At 39.4% G+C, this 20,557-nt stretch overlaps 1 protein-coding gene across 2 annotated transcripts in view; it reads left to right on the top strand.

Moving 5' to 3' along the window:
* Window positions 1–20,557, top strand: part of LOC149449355 (BICD family-like cargo adapter 1) — a 130,124-nt gene that overhangs the window by 35,793 nt on the left and 73,774 nt on the right. For both annotated transcript variants that reach the window (XR_016315417.1, XM_089693338.1), the window contains exons 3-4: window positions 8,452–8,568; window positions 15,821–15,967. Coding sequence is in view for 1 of the 2 variants with exons in the window: in XM_089693338.1 (XP_089549464.1) it covers window positions 8,452–8,568; window positions 15,821–15,967 (264 nt within the window). In the remaining variant the exon portion in view is untranslated. The remainder of the gene's footprint in view (window positions 1–8,451; window positions 8,569–15,820; window positions 15,968–20,557) is intronic.

The following is a 20,557-nucleotide window of genomic DNA, read 5'->3' as shown; positions in this document are numbered from 1 at the left end:
AAACGCACAAGCGATCAAATACCACCAAAAGAAAGTTCAATTCGTGGGGAAAAAATTCATCAGGGTGCGCAGCGCCGTAACGCAAAAAATGGCCTGGTCAGGAAAGGAGGTAAATGCTCTGGAGGGCAAGTGGTTAAGCTTTGGAAATAAAACATGAAAGCTGATTGGTTTCTGTGCAGAATTGCACTAGATTTTGCACGCTCTGGTTTTAGTAAACAACCCCCTATGTGTCAGATCTGTGTGATATGGTCACAAAATCAGTCCAAGTGTTGTATTTGAACACTGGGAAAAGAAGGGAGGCAGTTGCTTGAATAGTAAAATGACATGTTGGGGTATTTCTGTTCACACACAAGAATGCTACAATTGTTGCTACTGTTACAAGGAAGTGACATTTGAATTTTTGCCGGTTTTTGAAAATTACTGATAGCTGCAGACTGAAGTAAAAAGGTTATTTTTGTATTGGTAGTAATTTACAAAATGACTTGTTTAGTAATTATATGTTACATCAAGGTATAAATAAAATAAAAGTTCTGTTTTCGTCCCATGACACAAGACATGCACTTTCCTTTGTTGAGGCACAGTATGTGCTTGTGATACACTGCCGGTGATTTGGCAGCTACTGTATGTGTGCATTGGGGGTGCCATTCTAGATGAATGGCACTGCAACACAACCTGCATAGCACAGTGGGTTAACGTGTGTTGTGTTAACACCCGATTAAATGCTTAATAATGATATAGATAATTATAAAAAAGTTTAATACGTTAGGTTTTGCATTAATTCTGTGAAAACCTGAATTAATTACACCCTATTATTTTATTATAATATTACAAACAATATTGTATTTTATTAAGACATCCTATCATCAGTATGCTGGAAAGCAATACTGATAAGTGCAATTAGCAAGCTGTTTGCTGATAATGCTCAGACATACTAATACTCCAGTAAAGCTCACAAATCTGCCTAATACACATTTTCATGCCACAAATCTAATCACTGAAAATTGAATTTGTGTGTTCTACTCATACTTCTGGATGAGGTGCCAGTTTTATAACAGGTTAGGCATTTTTAATGTGCAATTGACTTTCTGTCAAAAAAACTGATTAACACTGCAGAACATCTATTTAACTAGAATATAAAAATGTTGTCTGAAGTTTGGAAATAAATTTGTAGTCAAGGTCTTAAATAAAGAACTTTTGTGAATATTAGGTTTAGATGTTTTTAACTGCAAGATTGGCAAGAATGTAAGCCATTGTTAGGAATGGAAGAATACAAAACAGGATTGCATTCATTTTCTCCTGCTTGTTGTCCTCTTAACCTAAATGACCTCTATGGTGTTTACTAATGCCAAAACTAATTGAGCTAAGTAGCTTTGAAGCTTTGGTTAGCAATCACTAAAATTAATCCTCTGTTCCTTGTTTCAATAGTCTTTTGAAAATCAAGGTGATCATTTAAAGAATTTAGTTTGGTGCATTTGTATATACAATGGCCACACGTTGCCACAGTAATACAAGAAACCTACATTAACATTTACATGAGGGAAAATAGTTTTCTCCATTTCTTCTAACCACTAACTCTTTCTTAAATGCAAAATTTAATTCTTATGAATAGCCAGCCCTACTTAGCACGTGGATGAACTTGTCTGAAAACAGGTTGAAGTGGACCTGTCAGTATGTTTGTCAATCTGCATAAATAAATTACTAACATGTCACAATATATAGCAACAACTTAATTAAAACAATAACAAAAAGGCTGTTCTTTGGATTAATTTAAGGACTTTACCTAAGTGCTGTATCCAAATGGCTATCTGCGAGGGGGAATCTGGGAGAATAAATACTTTCTACAGGTAGGAATAAACATTCCTAAGCTGGCCATACACTGTTCAGCTGGTTCGGCTGGTCACCTGTCAGCCCTTCCCATGCAACATTCTTTGAAAAATCAAAGGAACTGGGTGAAAAACTGTCAGGTAAACAGCAGCTGCATTCAATCAGACGCAGCCATGAACTATACTAAAAAAAATTAAATGGTGTATGGCCAGCTTCACTTCTCCAGTGATTACTGAGACTGTACATTGTAGTAATTTGTGAGCCTACAAGGTGAGAGGCGGCAGCGTGAGGATTGCCTTTGTAAAATAATGTTTGTACATACAGCCAAAAAATAGAAATGACATGCTCCCCTGGAAAATGGGGCGGGGGGAATCCTGTAAATTTAAGTATAACAGAGTTGGGATTGGGCTTTAAAGAGATCCTGTCACTTTGACCTAAATGAGACTTTAGTGATTGGTCTGTAATCTGTAGTCTGAGACTTTTATTATTATAGGGTTGTTAACATTGGAGTCTTCCCTAACTCTGTTGGGTTAACTCCATATCCACAGGAACCTTCATTTTCACATAGAACATTTTAGCTATGTGTGGTCAGTTACTTGGGCAACCTGCTCGCAGAGGCCGTAGATATGTTCCAGTGTCTTCACCTGCAAAGTTTGTCCCTGACCTTCTGAACCTTTTAATTAGACCAAGCTTTTGGTCCCTGTCACTATCTCTGAATCAGAATTAGAGTCCTAGCAGTCTATCTCTGAAGATACTGTTTTTGAGGCACGACAGTCTCCTGCCATCACCTCAGGTTTATAGGTGGTTGTTTCAAATCTTATTGATGAAGTGTGTTCTACCTTGCATCTGGAGGATCAATTTGCTGTTCCAAGCCTTGGGTCTTTTAGGACTCCTACAGCTGCAAAGACCTTTCTGCTAAAAGTGTTATTTAATGCATTCCTAAATGCTGACTGGAAGCACAATGAAGGGTCCAAGACTTCGTCCTATAGCGTGTCTAAACTTTTTTGTTAAACAGTGGTCGGTTCCTGGTGTAGCAATAGCAGTGACCCACCTCAACAGGAATACAACAAGGTTAGGGTGTGCTTGCCTTTCGAGATTCCACTGACAGACAGCTGGAGTCCCTTCTTAAATGCAAGTTTGAACTGCCAGGTTTTGTCCTCCATGTTGTTGGCAGTGACTTTAATCTGTCAAACTGTGTTAGAATGGATGGACTCCCTCAAAAGGGATCACTCCCCTTTTTCATGGAGCAGATGGTACAAATTTCTAGGACTTGTATTAGTTGTTATGAATTGTTATAAGCATCTAAACTTGTGTCACGCATGGGTTTGATGTAAGTAGAGATGCGTAGAGCAATCTGGCTATGTGGTTGGGACACAGATGCTGCATCTAAGGAGTATCTGACTCGCTTAACCTTTGAGGGATATTATCTATTTAGCCCTGCTCTTGACACTATGATTAGCAATGTCACGGATGGCCAGCGTGTGCTCCTGCCTCAGTGCACTGTGGAGGGGTTAGAGGGATCCCACCCCTCTACTTTATCTACTTCAGGGTTATCTACAGGTCTTCCGAACCTACTTCCCACTGACCCCACTCAAAGCCAGAGAAAAGCTATCCCTTCTGAGAAGCCTTCTGCATAAAGGTGTCACACAGTTTCTACAAGCAGGAAGCTGATTTTGTAGCCATGTGGGTCATTGTTTAGTATGCTTCTCTAACATTTTGGCACAGAGGATGCCCCGTTTAACCCACAGGCTAACTGCTTGTCTCTTGAACCTCCTTCCTCTTTCCCTTAAGCTACTGCACAAGGTTATGCAGTTTCCCCAATCTCCCTGGGTTCCTTGCCTCCTTAGATCCCTGCTCCTGTCTAGTGGGGATCCAGGTTTTGACGTTGTACCCTATCCAGACTCACACCCTTCTTTAGTCAAATCCTCTGTCCTTGGGTCCTGGTAGGCTTCTTGTGATATTCAGCATTCCTCCTCTCAACTGGGATCAGTTCTTGCTTTCCCCTACCTAAACAGAGACCTGGAACATCAGCATTCTTTGGATATACAGTCAGGTCCATAAATATTCAGACTGTCAGCTTTAATTTGAGGGTATTTACATCCAAATCAGGTGAACGGTGTAGGAATTACAACAGTTTGCATATGTGCCTCCCACTTGTTAAGGGACCAAAAGTAATGGGACAATTGGCTTCTCAACTGTTCCATGGCCAGGTGTGTGTTATTCCCTCATTATCCCAATTACAATGAGCAGATAAAAGGTCCAGAGTTAATTTCAAGTGTGCTATTTGCATTTGGAATCTGTTGCTGTCAACTCTCAAGATGAGATCCAAAGAGCTGTCACTATCAGTGAAGCAAGCCATCATTAGGCTGAAAAAAACAAAACAAACCCATCAGAGAGATAGCAAAAACATTAGGCGTTGCCAAAACAACTGTTTGGAACATTCTTAAAAAGAAGGAACGCACCGGTGAGCTCAGCAACACCAAAAGACCTGGAAGACCACGGAAAACAACTGTGGTGGATGACCGAAGAATTCTTTCCCTGGTGAAGAAAACACCCTTCACAACAGTTGGCCAGATCAAGAATACTCTCCAGGAGGTAGGTGTATGTGTGTCAAAGTCAACAATCAAGAGAAGACTTCACCAGAGTGAATACAGAGGGTTCACCACAAGATGTAAACCATCGGTGAGCCTCAAAAACAGGAAGGCCAGATTAGAGTTTGCCAAATTACATCTAAAAAAGCCTTCACAGTTCTGGAACAACATCCTATGGACAGATGAGACCAAGATCAACTTGTACCAGAGTGATGGGAAGAGAAGAGTAGAAAGGAAAGGAACTGCTCATGATCCTAAGCATACCACCTCATCAGTGAAGCATGGTGGTGGTAGTGTCATGGGGTGGGCATATATGGCTGCCAATGGAACTGGTTCTCTTGTATTTATTGATGATGTGACTGCTGACAAAAGCAGCAGGATGAATTCTGAAGTGTTTTGGGCAATATTATCTGCTCATATTCAGCCAAATACTTCAGAACTCATTGGACGCCGCTTCACAGTGCAGATGGACAATGACCCAAAGCATACTGCAAAAGCAACCAAGAGTTTTTTAAGGGAAAGAAGTGGAATGTTATGCAATGGCCAAGTCAATCACCTGACCTGAATCCGATTGAGCATGCATGAAGACAAAACTGAAGGGAAAATGCCCCAAGAACAAGCAGGAACGGAAGACAGTAGAAGCCTGGCAGAGCATCACGAGGGATGAAACCCAGCGTCTGGTGATGTCTATGCGTTCCAGACTTCAGGCTGTAATTGACTGCAAAGGATTTGCAACCAAGTATTAAAAAGTGAAAGTTTGATTAATGATTATTATTCTGTCCCATTACTTTTGGTCCCTTAACAAGTGGGAGGCATATATGCAAACTGTTGTAATTCCTACACCATTCACCTGATTTGGATGTAAATACCCTCAAATTAAAGCTGACAGTCTGCAGTTAAAGCACATCTTGTTCGTTTCATTTCAATTCATTTCAAATCCATTGTGGTGGTGTATAGAGCCAAAAATGTTAGATGTCCCAATATTTATGGACCTGACTGTACCTTCTACTTCTCAGAGTATCGGTGTTTGTTTGCACCCTGATGCCCCTTGCTGGCATCCTCATTGTGGGACACTCAGAAATCTTCCTTTGAAGAGGGTGAGCTCTTTGGATCCTTGTAGTCAACATTGATCTGAAGGGCCTAATGCCTGTCTCCCCTAAACACAAAACAGTAAAATATAACTCTCCTTACCCAGTAGTCTCCACACCGAAGGGAGAGGTTTGAGCACATTGGCGCTCCTCATCTCTAGTGTGGCAGGCAGAAAACATTACTGGAGATCTTGGGCTTTGTGCTCCCCTGGATTGATAAGGGGTTCCTGCTAGCGGTACACCCTTTTATGGATAGAGTACATCTTCTGGCCTTTATGGGACCTGATCACCTGGATTTTATTTGGTGGTTGATCTGCAGCCCTTTGAAGATTATTGTCCACAAAAATTCTCCTATTCTGCTCATAATCAGGCAACAACTCTTAGCTCTGACACAAAGAGACCTGTTCCTTTCTCCACTGCTATGGACACTTTGCTGAACTGAGATGGGCCAAGAGATTACTAGACACATGTTTTTTGCTTAGGGTTCTGCAGAACCTTTCTGCCAGACCCCAGATACACCTGCAGGTGTTATAGTGGATGTGTTTTGTTAATCCTTGTTTTCTTCTGGTGCTGAGGTATAATTTACATCCTTGCCTACCCTTGTGGGTGGGTTTCTCATGCAGCCTATTCAGTCAGGCTGTAGTAGGACTATAGTCTTCAGTTCTCTACAGGTATCACAGCCCTTATAGACTATTGTGCTGTGATGATTGCAAAGATTCTTGGATACCTCGCTTAGCAAATTTGGCTGTCTGGCTAGACACTCATCTTCTTATCATGGAGTTTTCATTCCCTAAAACCAAAGGGTTAGGATTGTAGGCATTCACCCTTCCTGTGTAGGCTGGCCGGTCTTGTCATGGGGATCTGGTTTTGTATAAGGTTCTCCCTGGAGACCTGTTCTCCTGGAAATTTGCACCAGTGTTTTTATTTTGTCCACCTCATGTTGTGGGTTTGTTCTTCTCTAATCAGACTATCATTTGACCTGTTCTGGTGAGTTTTTAGTTTCAGAGCCTCTTGTTGCTTCAAACAGTGTTTCTTCAGGTGGAGTCACTCCTTTCTGGCACTGATCTCCTCTACCCTAGTCTTGAGCATCAGGTTGATCATCCGTGCTTTTCTATTGGTGTTTGGCAACTTCCCCTGTCTTAAACATGTTGTAATGATTGCACTGTGATAACACACGTGGCTGCTGGCAAATAAAGTTTGATATACCCAAACCTAAAGATTTACAATATTGTGAAATGATGCAGCGCTAGTGTATATAACTAAAACGTACATAAAACATAAGTAAACAGTGTTCAATGTGCCAAATGTCTCTGTTAAATCAAAGTCCATGTATACTGTATTCAGCTAAAAAAGATCTTCCACCATCCAGTATATCCTTGTAGTGTTACTAAAACAGAGTGCTACCACCTTACTCAAATGCACACTCAACAGACCATAAGCTGTAATAAATATAGCAAACACTACATGTTTGTTTCTCAGGCACAAATCCTCCTTGGGTGCATACACTTCCACTCCAGAATCACTACTTTTAGGCAACAGCAAAAGGCAGCTTCCTGTCCAGGGGAGGAAACTCAGTGCTGATATCATGCTGCTGTACAATCTTGAGTTGTCGACAGCTCTCTCAGTGAGTTTCTACTGTGTTTTTTTTTTTTTTGCTGTTTAATTGTTTTAACTGGATGACTGTCTCTGTTCTACAATAAACCTTTATTTAAACTACTACTGGTTTTCTGTTGGCTCTTTGGTGAGCTCCTTCTGTTCCAGTGGTAGTTTTCTTTTGCTGTTGCCTAAGAGGAGTGATTCCGGAGTGGAAGTGCACACACCTGGGGATGATTTGTGCCTGAGAAACATGCTGTGTCTGCTGTACTTGTTACAGCTTATGATCTTTTGAATGTACATTTGAGTAAGGTGGTGGCAGTTCATGTTTTCGTTACACTACAAGGATCTACTGGATGGTGGAAGATCTTTTTTATCTGAATATATATGGACTTTGATTAAAGAGAGACTTCACGTTTGGCACATTGAACACAGTTTACTTGTTTGTTTTTTTATGTTTTAGTTATATTAACTGCAATTTCCCCTCTCTTGCAGAGGGCTTCTCTTCATCTGGTTCACATTTGTGTGTTGATCCTTCAGGTGGCTCTGAGTTGCACAGAGTCCCCTTTACTTGTTGGGTGCCTCTCTGTTACCGACCCCTCAGTTGGATGTCCTGACTGTATCTGAATTCCTGTGTCCCTCTATTGATGGGAAAGAAAATCCAATTTTTGCACTTTTCATAAAATCTAATTCTTGGAATCCATTGAGAGAAAAAAAAGGTTCCACCGATCTGTGTTTTTCGCTCTTGCTTTTGATTTTTGCGGGTTATACTGCTTTCCTACAAAACTGAAGCATACTGGTTAGATGAGGGAGGTGCAGGGGCTGGCTTACAATTCTTCTGTTTAGCAGTTCCCTAAACTTCTGTAGGTGGCAGTATAACCTGACTGTATCTGAATTACTATGTCCCTCAATGGACACCAAGAAACAGATTTTATGGTAAATGCAAAATCCTTGCTATCTGATACATTCTACAATTAGTGGTTGCATTCTACAATCTCTCTTTCTACATTAGGGGTTTCAATTCTTTTTTACCATTAACTAGTTATCTCAATGGGGACCTTTCATAATTTATCAAAAGTATTGTCATTAAACATTAATAGAAATTGCCTGATGGAAAATAGCTGCTGCACCCTTTTTAGATTAGCAGCAACTATTGTAGTGTAAGTGGTGCTGCCTATGTGGAAAAAGTGTGTGCTTCATAGGCTGATGTAGTTTCATAGACCTGGGACTGTGTGGTGTGCTTGCAAATTTAGGCCTGTAAGTTATTACTTAAAACAGTTCAGAATTATAATTATTTTTTTTATGACATCGCTTTGGTAACTTTCAATTTTTTTTCTATGTAATTCTACAAACAGGCTACAGAAATGGAAAGACAGTTGTCACTGCAGGTCAGTGTTCTGCAGGAGGAGTTCCGTGAGAAGAGTATGTCTACAAGTCAACACATTTCACGGCTGGAAAATCTTCTCTCAGAGGTCAGGTTCTACTTAAATAAATGATAGCATTGAGAGACTTGACTAAAATGAAATATACCTGTGGCCTAATTTAATTGATTTTATTAATATTTCTATTTTATTCTATTAAAGGGAACCTATAGGGATATAAATGTATGAGCTACTACTGCTAATATTTCGAAGGCCCAAGCTTCAGGGCATTTCTCAGCTTCCTGGTTTACTACCTGATAGTTCTTTGACCTGAATCAAGCCTGTAGGTTGAGCATCCAGAGTTTCTAAGACATCACTGGATGCATGTTTGTAACAAGTCAGTGTCTTAATAGGCACGGTAGCCAGGATCAGGGTAACAGCCCTGGATAATGTAGCTATAAATACAAGTCAGCAATGGCAACTCCCTTATTTCTCCTCCCACAGTCCACTAAAAAATGCTATTTTAGTATTTGGTAGTTGCTAAGGAGTTAAAATACCTAATGGTTTCTTATATATCTCAGTAACCCTTTTGGTAACCCTCTATTTTTAAAGCAAAATTAAGTACCATTGGGTGAGGGGGGATTTTGGTATTATTATTATTATTATGTGCAAGTATTCACAGCAATATGGTGGTGGGCTATACCAATAATCATAATTAGAGTGCATGGTCATACTTGCCTCACTCCCCCTGGCCATCTTATCCCCTGTGATTAAGCCCATGGGTGAAACATGTCAGAGGAGTGGTTCTGGGGGTGGGACCATGTGCAGAAGCTTGTCGAAGCTTGTGATGTCATCATAAGTATGCATCTTCTCCTTTGGATTACACTGAGCTATGTCTTTATGAATGATGAACTCCAAGCCAGCCCCTTGATTCAAGCATATTAGGTGAGTGCTTTGATGGTTGAAGCCGTGCACTTTTCTTTGATTGTACAAACTGTAAGGATATTAGTTCTGCTTTAAATTTCCAGACCCAAATTCCAACCTTACTGGGAATTCATTGAGAATATTGGGAACACCCCAAGGAGGACAAGGAAATATTGCCACTGGATATCCTGAGATATTTAGGAGGAAGTCAGGTGACTAAGGTTGCCATAGCTTAATAGCACTTTTTGGAGGACCTTTTTAAAATGCTGGAAAATTGTGTTATCAGACTCTTACAAGCTCCCACTGGGGTATTTCATTGCAATTTTAGGTAGATGACCATGAAGTGGTAATTCCTTTAGTGAAATCAGTCATATGAAAATCACATTTAGGAACGATCCTGATCATGTAAGGGGGACAAAATGTATTGTCTTGTTTCTTTCTTGAAAAAACTGCTGCTGTTGCTCAAGTACCTCCAGAAGTGTTATAGTTTGCCCTAGCCCTGTAAATTTTGCATTTGGAAGACAGTTTGTTCTGTATGCACAGTATATATAGAAAAAAATCTAAATAAATGCAAATTTACTGTTATTATTACATGTTTTGACAGCAACACTTATCAGAATACAACATTTTTCACAATAGCATTCCGTTAATAAAAAAAGGTAAACATATTATAAAAGGCATACAGGCCTTTAAAGTGATGGTAAATCACAGAAATCCATAGCAACTAATCAGATTTCAGATTACAGCCATCACTTTAGTAAAAGATGATAGCTCATTGGTGGTTTGGTTTACTGTACTACCACATTGTCACATTTGTTAAAAATCCATAACTGGATAAGTCAATTATGTTAATTTTACAAGATATTAATTTGTGTCCCTTATGAGCTCCTGCTATACTGGGTTCCGCCTTTCCTGTACTGGAACTTGATATTTCAGATTTGACCTGTTACTTAATTGCAGGTGAAATCTATTATTAAAGCTGTATATATATTGGTGCTAAATGAGCACTAATACTATATCCCTTTGATAGTCTTTGTTTATGAGAAGGATGACAAACATGGGCAGTTATATTCATCGTTGGAGAGGAAAAATATAACTTGGAAGCTTAGAAAATTTCACTGTGGATGTCTTATGATCATTTCATTCAGTGACCTGTACTATGACTCTTCTTTACTACAGCATTCATTTTAGTGCAATACAGATATTGGCTCTCCATCAGAACAGACTGTAGGGGTTTTCTAGAATAGATTTTAGATTTGACAGATGGCTAATATTGACAGTTTAATTGATTGTAGTCAGGGAGCTGCACAAACAATCACCAAACATATTGACTATTCCATTGTAATGCTGGGTAAGCTGTCATCTCTAACCTTTCCAGGAAGGGCATGTATCCCACAGCAAAATAAAGAATATATATGCATTTACATGTAATGATTACTGCTAAGATCATTACAGCAAGAACACATCATCCAGGAGATTATTTTATAGAAAGAGATGGATTTTCATCCCTGGGCTCTGTGGGAAGACAACTTCTTCCATCAAAGCAACACCCTTATGCTAAGTGCTTTACGTAAAACATTTTTTATTTTATTTTGTTAACTTGGTTTAGAATAATCTCACAATGTGTATAAACTTTACAGGAGTGCTATTGATGGTAAAAATATGTCGATGATAACTATACAGAGAACTGCTACCTCTTTACCTCTGCTCTTTGTAGGCTCCAGCTAACAGATATATATTCAGCTATCTTTAAAGATTAGGTGAGAAGTTTGGGGTTTTAAAAAAACAAAATTCATACTCCCCCCCTTGTTGCAGAATCTGTGTCCCACGTTGGATGTAACCCAGAGAACTGAGTGATGACAGGGCTTCTGATCGCTCAGCTCTTGGTCTACTCAGGGTGGAGTATCGGGCAGGAGAGTAGGCAGGAGTGGTTTGCCTATGGCTCTTAGCCCATAATGTCATGATCATTTCAGAGCCTGACTCATAAGAGAAGTATAGCCAAAAAAGCTTGGCCACACTTCTCGTTTAAAGGTTTAATTTTTCAAATAAAATGTGGGTTATAACTATTTTCAAATTTCCAAAGATGTTACCCATCTCAACTTGGTTATCTTTTGTTCTATTGGATGCCTGTTCTATTCATGTTGAAATAAATTCCATGCTAAATGTAATCACTAGGCTAATACTACCACAATGATAGTTGTATCCACATAGGGATAGGTACATGGAGAACACTGGAAATTATGTTTTTTAGGGAAAAAAAAACATTATCCTTACATGAGCTCCACTGACCTCCAATGTTTCCTGCCCTTCTATGATATAATTTTCAGAACATGACCTCTGTGGCTTTTAATTTCTTAGGTTTCCCTGTGGAACATTTCCAATGACCCTGACATAATTAATTTTACAATATGAGGGAACCTAAAAAAATGGCTGTTATTTTATGTCATCACCGAGGTTCCCATCCCACACTGGTTAATGCAACTATTTTATGGCAGGAGCAGAGTATTCTGAACCTTGTATACTGTATATTAAAATTGGAGAAAAAAGGATATGTAATCTAGCCACAATACAATTTTTATTTCTGCTGTTGCATATACATATACTGTCATATAGCATTATAAACCCTTAGGAGACCTAAGCTGAAATTAAATAAAAACTAAAAAATCCCCTGCACTCAGACTTCTATTCAGACCATAAGAGAGCTGCCAGGAGAGATCAAACTTCGATGTTCATAACTGTGCAGCACTAAACCATTTTAAAAAACTCAAATAAAACATATTAAATAAAGGAAAATAATTAAATTTGTGATAACAATACAAGTCCCATCAAAGTAGCAGTCCATAAAAAGTCCCAGTACTGAAGACATGAACACTTTTCAACTTCAGTGTTGATGAACCAGAATCTTTGTGCAAAAATAAATTGCCCAGATTTCACCATTCCACCAAGGACAGGCAACACAGAATCCTTTTCAAGTTGATTTGAACCCCAGAGACTGAGTGGTCAAATAGCACTCTGTATAAACAATCAGGCATCCTAGCCCCATAATGCTTCACCAATCTCAGGTAGGTATTCATCTCATAGGAAATATATAAATCAACTGCCTCATAGTGTAGCATCAAAAGGATCAAATTCATTAAAATTTAAAATAACACACTCACATGGTATTGAAATAGATATGCATATCAGAAATCTGTAAAAACAACTCTGGAGATTGTGCCATTGTCCTTTGCGTGATAACGCCACAGACTCCGCCCTACGCATTTCATCATACGACATCTGGTTCATCAACTCTAAAGTTTAAAAGTGTTCACAACTTCAGTACTGAAAGTATCACTAATTAATATACTTGGGATATTGATGGACTGCTAGAATGGCATCTGTTTGAAAATATGGTTTGGATCACTGTCCAACAGCTTGCCACCTGATCACTATTTACTAGATTCCACATTGTCACCACATGGAAGAGATGTCACTTCCTTGCTGATGGTAATGCTGTAGAATGTCTCTTGACAGTGATGGGGCAACAATGTCTAGTTCATCTGGGCAGGGAGGTAGGGACACCATGGAAGTAGGTGATTATTTCTTTACACAAAGGCAGAGGGGCCACATAGCATTAAAGGTATTGCCATCATTTACATTGTCAATTATTTTGACAATATGTGTGATTCTCAAACTAATTCTAGATCTAAAAGGAATGCATGTTTGATTGAATTGCTGTTCATTGTATAGAGAAAGTAGGAGGTGTTTTTGAATGAGCCATTGTGAATTAAGTTCCTCCTGTTCCTATTTAACAATCCTTGTGGGTTACCAGTCTACCCTGTATATGTCTAAATGTAGACCAAGTATGTACTGGTGGAACAAATCTATATTGTGTGTAAAACCTAAACTAAAATAGATTGTGTTCCTTGGTCTCTGTCACTCTCCTTCCTTTTCTTTCCATTCAATTCCCTTTTTCCTTTCTCTTTTTTACCTGGTGCGGAGCAGCAGATCCTAGAAGTAAGTACAGCTGCTATCCTGGAATGCATGAGTTAACCTGTCATGTGTAGCTCTTAGTTATTGTCTGCATGCTGTCTTGCTGAGTGTACACTGCTTTTTGTTCTTTCTGGACAAATTGTTTGGGATGTTGGCAAGCCAATGCTGGATGGAGCTGTAAGAGTAGTCAGAAACAAGGCGGTAAAACTACAGTATGTACAAAATGCATGTCACATGAGATACAATACACAGTGTTCAAATATTACCATTGCAGTTTTTTTTTTTGCTGAAAAAACACATGAAGCAAAACGGTAGTCTTAGTCATGTTTCTGGCGAGAATGTGCTTTCACAGCAAGGATCTTTAATGTATAAAGGTCATGGTAATACAGATTACAAGTTTGAATCACTACATCCTCAGGACTATTATCAAAGAAATTAAAAGGACCAGTGAGTACGTTTTGATTGAAACAGCTGCTTAAACAGCTATAAACCTTTCCATGTGAGTATAACATTAGATGTTTGCCATGTTATTCTTATTTACTACATTGATTTTAGACCGTATTGTTCTGTGTAATCATCGGTTTTATAAAATTAAAAAGGAAAGAACTGTCTCATACAACTCATACCAATTAATCAGGTTTAAACACATATATATAAACGACAATGTATTTTCTGTATTGTGTATAATTCAGCATACTTGAACCATATCATTGATTTAAATGAAAAATTCCTCGGTGGTTTTGATTGTTTTTTTGTGTGTGGAGGGAGGCTAATCCTAGCCTAAAACTTTTCATATGATACAGTGATCCTGCTCTAATCCTGCACCAGTGAATAAGACTACAAAACAGCTTAAGAAAAATCACAATGCTAATTGTGAAAATTACTTGTTAGGTAATTTCATGTCACATTTGAAAAAATTGTACTTGTTGTATACCATTTAATACAAAAGCTATACAATTCTAATTAGTAGTAATAAATATACAGACTGCACTAGACTTGATAATACCCATTGTGCATATTTATTACTAACCACCGGCAAGTTCTGGCATTCCTCTCCTAAATGTAAAAATCAGCATTTTTTGCTAGAAAATGACTTAGAACCCCCATACATTTTTTTCTAAGCAGAGGCCCTAGAGAATAAAATGGTGGGTGTTGCATTTTTGTTATATAACATGGTTTTGTGCAGCGGTATTTCAAATGCAATAAAAAAAATGCACTTTCATGCATTTTAATGCACAAAAATACAATATAATACTCAATTGTTTGATAAAATATGAAAGATGATGTTACGCCAAGATACCTAACATGTCATGCTTTAAAATTGCGCACACTCATGGAACGGTGACAAACTACGACACATTAAATTATCCATTGGAAACATTTTAAAAGCTTTTACAGGGCACCAATTTAGAGTTACACAGGAGGTCTGCTGCTATAATTATTGCTCTTTCTATAATGTTCACGGTGATACCTCTTGTGTGGGGCTTGCATCCAATTCATGTACCTGTTCGAGACATGTACATGAATCTGTCAGAGCCCAGCATTAAGATTAGAGTGTCCATACTGGATACCCCTTCCTCAGTGGGGTCACAAGGGGGCATTACAGCACTGCACACTGATCAAGAGACAGTTGGTTTGATATTGTCCACAGTATAATGACAGCCTGGCATTGATTTGATCAACACAATTTGTTTTTTTAACTGGGTCTTTTTGTCCTTCCTATGGCACACTATCATAGCTGGGGACCACTTGGGATGACACATGTGTTGCAACCATAAATGGGGCATGGCTCCTTGTTTTCTGAATTGAAGCATTGTTACTGATGGTGTTCTATGAAGCTACATGTATTTTCCTGAAGAAGCCTAGTAGGTGAAACACGTAGAGAGTAGCTTTCAGCAATATGTCAAAGAAGAAGTGTATTTGAATCATGTTTGGAACCTGTACTATGCTGAAATACTGGATTTTATTCTCTTTTAACTATTTGTATCAATAAATGGAAGTTTTTCTTTTTTAACTTTTATATGTGGTTTTGGCACCTTGAAAATGCCCTTTTGTTTTCTTCCTATTGACATTATTATTACTGGGATGTGGTGCTGTGGAACCTAGTTAGCTCCAGTCTCCATTTACTCAACTTTTTTCTACAAAGTGTTTAAAAGTTGAGTTTTATTATTACATTCAGTCACAGAACTGAGAGCTACAGCCAGCGAGCATGAGGTCCAGATGAAGAGTTAACCCACAGATGAGATTTTTGTTGTACTTTATCTCCTGGCATTCCTCCACACTCCCACACTGCTTGTTTCTGGTCCCTGGTTCCACCGAACATCACATTCTTTATGTTGTACCTCCCCCTTCTATGTAGGCATCTCAGAGATTCCAGAAAGTTAGTTTCTATCATTCTTAACAAGATATAAGAAGCACAGGCAGCCTTGCCTTGTTTACCAGATTCCTTTCAATTTGTGGTTTTCAGATTAAGATGCTTTCTGATCGTAAGCGGGAGCTTGAGGAGCAACTGAGCACCATAATGGAAGAAAACGATCAGCTTCAGGGAATTGTAGAGGAGCTGCATGACCGAGAGTTAGCCCTAAATCAAGAGAGCTGTGCCAAGGAACTTCAGGTACATACATACTTTGGTCAATAAATGCATTCTGTTAACAAAAGTGCCATTTTGGTGAATCTTATAACCTATTATTTCATTTAACCGAATAAAAATACAGGACAATTTACTTAGCATAGGTTCTTTTATTAGCATTCTTTTTAGTAGTAGTGGTATATGGTGATTATATATACATATAGTTCATAAATTTACAGCTGAACTTCAGGCAAGCAGCTAAATGAAAGCACATTGTTAAAATGCATGCTTTTTAACCTGTCAAAAGATTTATATTTCTGTTCACTTCTAAAATTTACATGCAGTTCAGTAATACAGCATGATCACCTTCTACCCCTAACCTGTGGTTGAACAGAGGAGGAGCAGCAGCAACAGATTGATGAGGTTACCACTTTGCTCTCTCCTTCACTCAACATTTTCATTGTCAGCACATTTTTTGCATGCAGCACTTCTGATTGGCTCCCAGGACTGCCCCTGCTATTCCCAGTCAAATGCTGCTGTACAGGAAATCCCAAGAGACCTATCTTAGAGGGGTTGTAAAAGCTGAAGGTTTTTATGCAAAAAGGTAAAAACCCCCCTCAGCCCCCTTTAATACTTATCTGAGCCCAATCCTGATCCAGCAATGTGCACGAGAGCAGATGCTTTCTCTCCTCATTGGCTGAGATACAGTGGCAACCATTGGCTCCCACTGCTGTCAATCACAGCCAGTGAGGAGGGAGCAGGGGAGGGGCCGCGATGCATTCTCTGTGTCTTATGGATACACAAAGGCGGCTGGGAAACAAGCGTGCCCCCAGAGCAAGCAGATTTTTTGAGCACATGCATTTTGATTTGCATCTTTTATATTATTTCTTCTTCTCTTAGATTGTCATCTCTAACAAATAAAGGTCCACAAACCTTTTGTTTTTAGTTATGTACTGTTAGATTGAATGCATAGTGTACTCATTTTGCAACACATATAAAGGCAGGATAATATTATTTCCTTAACATCATAACATTTTCTGTGGTTCTGTATTGTAGAAAAAAATGGGAGTGTATGGTTAACAAAATAAAAAAACACAGTTTTCTTTAATGCATTTCTAAATAGATGTAGCAAGTAGTCTAGCTGTGCTGCCTTTTAAATACATCGACATTTAGGTGATTGGAAACATTATTTACATTTTATCTAACAGTATTAATTGTTCTTGATCTTTTTGCAGTAGATACACTGTCTACAAATTAGTGTTCAAGATACAGCATGAAACAATAATAGCCTAATCCCACACCCCCAACTTGATGATTTTAGGAGGTTTCCTTTTTGCAGCTGGTTGTAGAAACCACTGCACTGCTAGGATCAGGTTAAATCTTCTTTAAATATTCCTTTTATTCATGTATTCATCTTTATCATCATCAGAAACCACTTTTGTGAATGGCAATCCCATTTTGTCCTGGATTTCAGCGCTCTATTCTTCTCCCTTAGCCTGTGTAAAATATGCCGGCCTCCTCTCTGACCATTTTCCTATTTTCTGAGGCACTAGGCAAGGATGCCCCTTTTTTTCCATCCTATTTGTCTTTGCACTTCAACCCTTGGCCATTGCGCTCCTGTCGGGCCCTAATATCTCAGGGGTTACCTATGCGGGAACCCATTGCAAAGTAAATTTATTCACCGATGATGCTCTCCTTACCTTGTCAAATCCCTTAACCTCTCTGCCTAATTTACAACGCCTTCTTTCCCGCTTCTCAGTATTATCGGGCCTCCAGATTAATCCTCATAAAACAACGGAACTTAATATTTCCCTGCCCCCTTCCTCAGACTCCTCTCTAGACTACCTGAGAGTCAAACTGACCTCATCCTATTCTATCCTCTTTTCGCCAACTATTATCCGCTTCTTCAGACAGTCAGCTCTTTAATACAGTCATGGCAATTTTCCTCCTTATTGTGGATTGGCCGTATACAATCTATAAAAATGACCATCCTCCCAAAAATTCTATATTACTTCCGAACTTTACCCATTCAGGTACCCTCCTTTTTTTTACACCTACTGCAAAACAGAATTCTCTCTTTTATTTGGGCTTATAAATGCCCCAGAGTCTCTCGCTTTACACTGTACACCCATAGACTGAGGAGGTCTGGGGGTTCCTACTGTAGTGAAGCATTATAAAGTGGCACAGATTGCCCAATTTACCCTGCTCCATGCAACCATGGATATCCCCTTGTGGATATTCCTGGAACTTCCCAACTGTGCACCTCTTCCTGTGTTGGCTCTGCTATGGCTCCCCCATAGACTTCACCCCTCTCCACTTAGCTCCTTAATGCTCCATAGCCTGAAAGTCTGGGATTCGGTCCGCTATTCCGACAACCTTGTGTCCCCCTTTCTACCCTTTTTACTGTTACTCAACAACCCTCTCTTTCCTCCAGGTCAACAGCCAGAAACGTTTAGTTGGTGGTCAACTCATGGCTTCACCCAGGTTCGACACTTCCTCATCTCATGTACTTTCCCCTCTCGGCCCTCTGTTCACGAGGCCTATGGTGCACTGACGGCTGAGTTTCTTCGCTATGTTCAACTCCGCCATTGGATATCTTCTCTGAGATGCAGCTCTACATTCCCTTATTGGTCCATGGCCTTCAAACATCTCTGTTGGCACTCCTCGGGTGTGCACTTTTACTCTTCTTTATTCCTCACTGAACACTGTAGACTCTCCCTCCTCAATTGCTTAAAAGTCCAGCAGGGAGAGAGATCTGGGATCCCCCACTGAACCGGAGGATTGGACCAAAGCCTGGTCTTCTGTCTCTCATTGCTCATTCAACATGACCACAATGGAAGCTGCAGGTGGTACTGGGTCCCTGCCCACATTGCAAGTTCGAACCTCGAGTATAATGATAGATGCTTCAGAGGCTGTGGACAACAGGGTGAAGTGGTTCATACTTGGTAGCCGCATCCACGTCTCACGGGGTTCTGGTCCAGGGTTTTTGGCCTCCTATACTCCATATTCCACATCCCAGTCCCCAAAGAAGCTAAACTGGCCCTGTTACACTGTTCTATCAGGGATTTATTTTCTCACCAACAAAAATTAGCCACCTACCTGTTCATAGCTGCTAAACGTGTCATCGCCAAGGTGTGGAAGACAACATCAGTGTCGTTTCAAATGGTGAAAACTAACCTGACAACCTTGATGTTACATGAAAAGATGTCCAGCATCCTACACAAGCCAAATTTTTTAAAGTATGGAGGCCCTGGTGGACCTACGCCTTTCCTAACCTATCCCCATTTGGTTTGGGTATTTCCTGAGTTTTGACCGCCTAGGCCTGCAGGAGCTTCCGCCATCCCCTCCTCCTGCTCTTCTTTCTTCTTTCCCCTTCCTTCTGTTCTCTTCTTTTTCTGCCTTTACCTATCCAGTTTTTTTTAACCAAAATAAAAACTTCATTTCTATAGTTTTCCATGCTTGTTTTATTGAGCCCTCAGGACTAGGTCCTGGGTCATTAATGCAAGCCTGAGGCTCAAGTCGTAAGACTGCACTGTAAATAATTTTATTGTGAACAAAGTTGTTGTAGCTTGTCATTTGTTATTTTGTTTTATACTACTGTGTGGGCGACCAGTTGTATTGTAATGTTATATGTTCTAATAAAAAAATTGAACCAGAAAATAGGAGGGGTGCAGACTAAAACATATGCTTGGAAATGAAAGGAGACACTCTTCCAGGACCAGGAGATGGAAGCGAGAATAAAAAAAGAAATAGAACAATATTTTTTGTCAAATGAAACGGAGGAAGTCTCAGTGGCCAGGGTATGGCACATAAGGCATATGTACGGGGTATTTTGATTGCCATAGGGGCAGAAAAAAAGAAAAAAAGGTTGGAAAGGATACAAATACTAGTAGAGGAATTATATGCATTAGAACAATCACATAAAAAGAGAACAGAAACTGAAGTACAACATAAGATAATCTTAAAGAGAGAACTAAGTAACTTAATGGAACAGGAAACAAATAGGACCTTTAATATGGTGTAAAGAGAAAGATATCAATGGGAGAATAGACCAGGAAAATATTTGGCAAGGATGGTCAGGAAAAAAAAATCTGTAAATTTTATAGAGAAAGTTAGAAATAAAACAGGACAATTAGTTTATCCAGCTAAAATAATTGCTAGTGTATTTCAAAAATATTACAGTTCCTTATATGCAGTTAAATCCAAGAATCAAAAAGAACTGGAAGAAGATAGGAGAATAAAAACCCATATATATTCAAAAGTGGCTGGACTACATAGAGTAGAGGAAGAAAGACTGGCAATGTTAGAAAGACCGGCAATGTTAGAAAGACCAATCCCACAAGAAGAAATACAAGTTGCACGAAGGAGTAAAGCAACAGGGAAGAGCCCTGGGCCAGATAAATATACGGTGAGATACTATATACCAGGAAGAGGAGGTAGAGAAAATGGCCGAAGATCACTCCTCCTCCTAGAAAAGAGCAAGAAGGAGAAGTCCCCAGTGCTATTCCTGTTGATAGATGCTGAAAAAGCGTCTGACAGGGTAGATTGGGGATTTATGATGAGTACCTTTATAGGTGATAGGATTGGGTCCAAAAATAGTCCAGTGGATACAATCTCTATATAGTCATCCCGCAG

The sequence above is a fragment of the Staurois parvus genome, unplaced genomic scaffold (genome assembly GCF_062004578.1).
Source record: "Staurois parvus isolate SC_StPar_1 unplaced genomic scaffold, SC_StPar_1.0 ptg000626l, whole genome shotgun sequence".
NCBI lineage: Eukaryota > Metazoa > Chordata > Amphibia > Anura > Ranidae > Staurois > Staurois parvus.
This window is presented reverse-complemented; position numbering and strand designations above follow the sequence as displayed.